The sequence below is a fragment of the Corylus avellana genome, chromosome ca8 (assembly GCF_901000735.1).
Source record: "Corylus avellana chromosome ca8, CavTom2PMs-1.0".
In the NCBI taxonomy this organism is placed as follows: Eukaryota; Viridiplantae; Streptophyta; class Magnoliopsida; order Fagales; family Betulaceae; genus Corylus; species Corylus avellana.
The window spans coordinates 12,032,026-12,039,746 of NC_081548.1; the positions used below are offsets into that span (position 1 = coordinate 12,032,026).

At 33.5% G+C, this 7,721-nt stretch overlaps 1 protein-coding gene across 1 annotated transcript; it reads left to right on the forward strand.

Moving 5' to 3' along the window:
* The first annotated feature begins 1,890 nt into the window (after positions 1 to 1,890).
* Positions 1,891 to 3,975, forward strand: LOC132190892 (protein FAR1-RELATED SEQUENCE 5-like). Its single transcript, XM_059605915.1, has one exon. The coding sequence runs from the start codon at positions 1,891 to 1,893 to the stop codon at positions 3,973 to 3,975; it is 2,085 nt and encodes a 694-aa protein (XP_059461898.1).
* The last annotated feature ends 3,746 nt before the right edge of the window (positions 3,976 to 7,721 follow it).

Below are 7,721 nucleotides of genomic sequence, written 5' to 3' on the forward strand. Positions count from 1 at the left end.
AAAAGGAAAACAAATCCTAATAGGAAAAGGAAAAGCAAATCCTAATAGGAAAGGAAAAACCCAATCCTTATTGAAAAAGGAAAACTAAAACATAAATAATAAATCTACTTTATTATTATTATTCTCCTGCATCAATATGCATGTACTTGATAATTTAGTACACATTTCTATCATTATATTAGTTTCTATTAAAAAAAAAACATGATATTGAATATATATATATATATATATATATATATATATATATATAAGAAATTCGACATAATATGGCAAGCCGTGAAATTCTCTGGCGTTATATGCACGTTAGAACTTTCTGACGTGCCATATGTTGCACGTCAGAAATTCTTTTATTTTTTTTATTGGATTTAATTATTATTATTATTATTATTTTGTTTTATATATATATATATTTCATCTAACTTTTATTTTTTATTAAGAAGGATTTTAAATGAAAATGATACTCGAAATCTTTCCACATTTTTATTAAATAACTCTATTTCTGCTCTTGGCCTTCCGATCCGGATTTCTTTGATTTATTATTCTCCATTCGTTTAGTATAGAAATTAATAAAATAAAAACCTATTTCATGGTCTATGCCTATTTTTTTTTTGGACGAAAAAAAAAACGATTTATTTGCAGATGAAATAAAATTGTCGTTGTATCTACTATACCCAGGTTTTCTTCTTCAATTCTTTCTTCCTCATCTTCTACTTCTTCTTTTCTAGTCAATCAATCGGACCATTTTACAAAATTGTTTTAGTGTACAACAAACAGTTTTATATATAGTACGGGCACGATGACAATTTCATATTTTCACTAATCTAATTCTAAATAAAAATTTAATAACGTGCATGATTCAAACTTAAAGGATATATAACATTTTCCTCGTTCGTTTAGAATCTGATTAAAATAATTAAATTAACATTATTGATGTTGAAGTTTTAACATATATATATATATATATATATTATATGAGAATAACTTCTATAGGGTCGTGGCACAAACCAAGGCCTTTGTGCCCTCCAATAAGAAGGCGACACATCAGCGTGGAACACTGTAACAAGAATATGGTGTTTCACCTAATCTTTTTTTTAGAATACCTAAAACAAAACACTTTTTAGAATAACCTTTTCATATTTTTCTCCAAAACCGCTCCAGCCACCAACCTGCCACCGGAGACGCCGCCGGAGACGACGCCGGCCGGTACAAAAAAAGCCGGAGATGACAGATATAATCCCTACAGAAAACGCTGGGTAAGAACCAAGCTCCTCCTCCCTCTCTCCGGTGCCCCTCTCTCTCACTGGCGGCAGTAGAGAAAATTTTTTTTTCTCTGCTGCTCAACAGAGCCCGGCAGCAGAGAAACAATTTGTTCTCTGCCGCCTGGCAACAGAGAAAATATTTTTTCTCTGCTGCCGGGTAACAGAGAACAGAGAAAAATATTTTTCTCTGTTGCCCAGCAGTAGAGAAAAAGGGCAGCAGAGAAAAAAAAATTTCTCTGTTCAGAGAAAATATTTTTTTCTTTGCTGCCGGGCAAGAGAGAACAAAGAAAAAAATTTTCTATGTTGCCCGGCAGCAAAATTTTTTCAGCAACAAAATTTTCTATGATCTTTGATTTTGTTTTATGAATATTTTGAGCTTTGTGTAAAAAAAATAGAACTATTTCTTTCTTGTAATGATCATCTCACCGGCAGCAACCGAGAATTTGAGTTGTATTGGTAGGGTAGGATCTATGGCTAATGTACGGTTGGTTTGGTTTGGTTTGGGTTTTTTTATTTTTTTTTGTTTACGTCGTAAAGGCACTAGTTTTGGTTGAAGAAGGTTATATTTATGTTTAGAGATTTTAGTATTTATGATTAAAGAATATTGCTATCTTCTTGTAGGATCTCTAAGATGAGTATTAATGTTGAAGAACTTGCTAAAAGTTCATGTTGTGATGATTTTATTGAAGATGAGCATGTTGACAAAGAAATGATAAAAGATCAAAATGATTTTAAGCAACCAATTGCGAGCTTTGCCTCATATAATGGTCCTAAGGAACCATGTCTTGATATGGAATTTGATGAATTAGAAGATGCTCATGCATGTTATAATGCTTATGCAAGGCGAAATGGTTTTAGCATTCGAACAAGTCATTCTCGACTAGCGAAGGATAAGTCAGTAATTGGGATAGAATATGTTTGTTCAAGGGACGGATTTCGTCATAAAAGTTATCAAGAGAAAACCTATAAAAACCCGAAACCTGCAGAAACAAGGATAGGATGTAAAGCAATTATGGGTTTAAAGAAAGTGGGATTAAAATGGATTGTATGTAAGTTCAAAACTGAACATAATCATGATCTCCTTAGTCCTAGAAGTACAAGTTTGCTTCGTGGACATAGAGTGGTAACAAGTGCCCAAAAAAGTCTTATAGACACACTCAATAAATCTGGTGTACCTCCAAGGAAGATAATGTCGGTGTTGAGTGAAAAATCTGGTGGTGACTATAATGTTGGTTGTATTGCTAAAGATGTTCAAAATTATTTGGGAAATAGAAGAAGATTTCTTTTTGGAGAGGGAGATGCACAAAAAATGTACAATTATTTTCTCGAGAGACAAAGCAAAAATCCAGGTTTTGTTTACGCAATCCAAGTGGATGAAAATGGATACATGGGCAATTGCTTTTGGGCAGATGCTAGATCACGAGTTGCATACCAATATTTTGGAGATGTTGTTACTTTTGATGCTACCTATTTGACAAATTGTTATAAGATGCCTTTTGTTCCTTTTACTGGAGTTAACCATCATCACCAATCTGTGATGTTTGGATGTGCTTTGCTTGTAAATGAAATGGTTGAATCTTATATGTGGTTGTTGAAAACATGGCTTGAAGCAATGCTTGGACGTGCTCCTTCTACGATTATCACTGATGATGACAAGGTTATGAGTAAGGCAATTGCAGAGGTACTACCAAATACCACTCATAGATTGTGTTTATGGCATGTTTTACAAAAGGTTCCAGAACATTTAGCTTATATATATAATAAATATCCATCATTTCAAATAGACTTTCGACATTGTATTCATAATACAATCACAATTGAAGAATTTGAGATGGAATGGAGTGAAATTGTTGGCAAGTATGAATTGGGAGAGAATGATTGGTTGAAAAAACTTTATATGCGGCGTGAAAAATGGATGCCGGCTTACTTGCGAACCACATTTTGCGCTGGCATGTCTACAACTCAACGAAGTGAGAGTATGAATAAGTTTTTTAAGGATTATGTTCGTTCGAGCACAATGGTGAGTGACTTTGTATATCAATATGAGAAGGCCTTGGATGCACGTTATTTTAAAGAGAAAGAAAGAGATGTCAAGACAAAAACTTCGAAACCGATTATAAAAACATGTTACAAGATGGAAGTAGAGGCGGCAAAGGTTTACACAAGAGAGTCTTTTTTGATGTTTCAAGAAGAGTTATTTAATAGTCAAAATTACCACTCATCCAAACATCGGGAAGAAGGAGGGGTGAAGATATATAGGGTGGCCCTTCATGGGAGAGAAAGTCCATTTTATGAAGTTGCATTTGAAGTCCTTGAGAAGAAAGCTACTTGTACATGTCACAAGTTTGAATTTGTTGGAATTCTATGTAGGCACATCCTTCAAATTTTTTTGAAGAAATCTTTGGTGGACACTATTCCTCAACATTATGTCTTAGAGAGATGGACGATCAATGCCAAGAGTCGCATTATACATGGCATTTCTAGTGATGATATACAAGTAGAAACACAAAATTCTTCCAACTTGATGAGAAATAGCTTAATGTTGCAATTTTATGAAGTTGTAGAAGTGGGTTGCCAATCAAAAAGAAAATATGATCATTTTACCATTAGTTTACAAAAGTTTCATCATGAGATTCTGACAATGGATGATGATTGTCATAAAGATATAAATGATGCTAATGTAGGAAGTGCCGAGGGTCCCGTGTTGAACAGCTAAGTACTATCAAACCTTCCATTCACTTTGCAAGATCCTCCACATGTTAGTTGTAGAGGAAAACCCAAATCTTTGAGACAAAAAAATCCAAAAGAAAATCAAGCAATCAAGAAAAGGACATGTTCCATTTGCAAGAAGACGGGGCATGTGAGAACCAAGTGCCCTTCACATAAGCAAGCAAGGTACTCTTATAAATTTCTTTGATTTACAATAATTTACATGAAAATGCATTTTGATTTAATTAGCATTAAAATCTTATTTTTTATAGGGATATTTCAAATACAAATTTGAGGCCAACTAACTTGGGGTTGATAGATCAGCAAAGTTTAGTAAAGGTAAATATTTTTTATAACATATCCTGCATCAAGATCATTTTTGTCCATGATCTAATTTTATTTATTTATGAATTATTTACAGTGCTCTTTGCCAACTATGGAGTATCCCTTTACTACGACATTTGACATGTCTCAAGATCATGTATGTTCATCTACTATAGTTGATATTGGTGCAGATAACATCAACGCTTATGGAACTCATTGAAGTTACTGTGATTTGTGTGGTGTGGTCTTTTTTGTGAGGTTGTAATACATAAGATATGGTTGCATGTAGTTTTTTTTTAATTATTATTATTATCAGAATATGGCTGAACTTGGCTATATGTGATTGGTTTTTTTGACATCAGGATTTTACGTGGCTATATGTGAGTGGTTTTTTTGACATCAGCGTTTTTGGTAATCAGGTGATAATAGAGTTTGAATTCTCAATCTATATCTTATTTTAATTAAATATTTTATGTATTGTATCTCACTTATTTGGAGTAAGGAAGAATGTGAGGGAATGTGTTATATACCATATTGATTTAATAATTACATTTAATAATTTTATTTTATTTTCTTAACCTTTTGAAATTTTACACCTCTTAGTGTGCAATGAGTGCATTATGCTCGGGACAATATTGCAGAGGGACTATAAGTACAATAGCCTATACATTTTTTGCTAAGTAAATTAAATCAAGAGAAGAGTGGCTGACAGACAGCGTAGACTGCACCTTTGGGAAAGGAATTACAACATATTAACAAGCTCAGCAAATAGGAATTTGACTAAAAGACCAATTTGTTTCTTTTGTCAGATTTGGTTGCTTTATAGTTGGCTAGCTTCTTGCATAAATTTGGCTCATTCTAAAAAGAAATGTTCTCCAATCAACAAGAAAACTCACTAAGCAGCTCAACTTTCCAAGCAAAGTATATCAGCCAGATCATGAATAGTGTCCCACACAAACTAAATGTAAGGATTGATGCAGTTCTTTAGGAATTTAAGTGAAAAGTTCATGCAAAGACCCAAATTCTGACAAAAAAAAAAACAAAATTGGTCTTGCAGAGCAGCTTGAGTAGACTTTCAACAACATCACCATCAAATATTACTCTTGGAATTTTTCACAGAAGCAACCTGTAATTTAACAAAAGCATCAACTTTAAGCTTTGATACTCATCAGTCTCATACAACATTCATCAAATTCATTCATTCCTAAACTGGGGTTGAAACTATCACAAAAGCAACCCAAAATTAAGATTCATACATCACTACTTCAATAATATCCAGACAGAAAAATCATTCACAATGGGCAGTAAAAATACAAGAAGAAAATCATTAACAATTGTTCCAAGACATTTTTTTTCATCTAGAAGATTAGAAAACTATACCATACTCACAGCATTAGCTTTATGAACTTCATAAATTCATAATCAAAGCAAACTGATCCCAATAACAATTCACCTTCAGGCAACCAAAATACAAAAAGGCAAATACTAGTTGCCGAGTAAGATCCTATGTTAAATTGACAAAAAGATACTTCCTTGCTCTTAATCACAACCAACCCAATACTACACCAACAAAAACATCATCATCCCCCTCAAAGAACTCCAACTCATCCCTCCCCCCATTATCTTCGTAGTGTTCCTCGCCACCGCCGGTCCGCCTTAAAAACCTTCTCGTGCTCCCTCTCTCTCTCACTGGTGTGTGAGAGCGAGGGAGTATGAGAGAAAAAATCTCTATTGCCGCCAGTGAGAGAGAGAGAGGCACCGGACGTTTTGATCCTTTATCATTTCTTTGTCAACATGCTCATCTTCAATAAAATCATCACAACATGAACTTTTTGCAAGTTCTTCAACATTAATACTCATCTTAGAGAACCTGCAAGAAGATAGCAATATTCTTTAATCATAAATACTAAAATCTCTAAACATAAATATAACCTTCTTCAACCAAAACTAGTGCCTTTACGACGTAAAAAAAATAAAAAATAAAATAAAAACCCAAACCAACCGTACATTAGCCATAGATCCTACCCTACCAATACAACTCAAATTCTCTGTTGCTGCCGGTGAGATGATCATTTCAAGAAAGAAATAGTTCTATTTTTTTTACACAGAGCTCAAAATATTCATAAAACAAAAGCAAAGATCATAGAAAATTTTGTTGCTGAAAAAATTTTGCTGCCGGGCAACAGCGAAATTTTTTTTCTTTGTTCTCTCTTGCCCGGCAGCAAAGAAAAAAATATTTTCTCTAAACAGAGAAATTTTTTTTTCTCTGCTGCTGGGCAACAGAGAAAAATATTTTCTCTGTTGCCCGGCGGCAGAGAACAAATTTTTTCTCTGCTGTCGGGCAACAGAGAAATTTTTTTTTCTCTGTTCAGCAGCAGAGAAAAAGTTCTCTGTTCTCTGCTGCCGGGCAACAGAGAACAGAGAAAAAAAAAATTTCTGTTGCCCGGCAGCAGTGAAAAAGGGCAGCAGAGAAAAAAAAATTTTCTCTACTACCGCCATTGAGAGAGAGGGGCACTGGAGAGAGGGAGGAGGAGCTTGGTTCTTACCCAGCATTTTCTGTAGGGGTTATATCTGTCATCTCCGACTTTTTTTGTACCGGCTGGCGTCGCTTCCGGTGGCAGGTTGGTGGCTGGAGCGGTTTCGGAGAAAAATATGAAAATGTTATTCTAGAAAGTGTTTTGTTTTAGGTATTCTAAAAAAAAGATTAGGTGAAATACCATATTTTTGTTACAGTGTTCCACGCTGATGTGTCGCCTTCTTATTGGAGGGCACAAAGGCCTTGGTTTGTGCCACGACCCTATAGAAGTTATTCTCATATATATATCACCTAACTTTTTTTTTTTTTTTTTAAAAAAAATTTTTATTAGGAAGGATTTTAAATGAAAATGATACTCAAAATACTAACATTTTATTAAATAACTTTATTGTATCTACTAATGCACGTATACCCAAGTTTTCTTCTTAATTCTTTCTTCCTCGTCTTGTGCTTCTTATTTTCTTGTCAATCAATCGAACCATTTTACAAAGCTGTTTTAGTGTACAACAAATAGTTATATATAATACGGGCACGATGACAATTTGATATTTGATTCCTCCTGCCCATATATATATATATATCAAAACTTCAATATGAATAATGTTATTTTAATTATTTTAATAAGATTCCAAAGGAACGAGGAACGATTCAAAACTTCATTCATCTTATTTACTATTGTTAATAATTTTTACCATCACCTTATTATTTAGTTTGAATTTGCCAAACAAAAAAAATAAAAAATTAGTTAAAAGAAATTATGCCGTGCAAAAAATTAGTTAAAACTTTTTGACGTGCCATATGTGGCTCGTTAGAAAATTTCTGGCCTACCATCTTTGGCACGTAAGAATTTCTTTTATATATATTTTTTTTCTGTTTTTTTTTTTTTGTTGTAT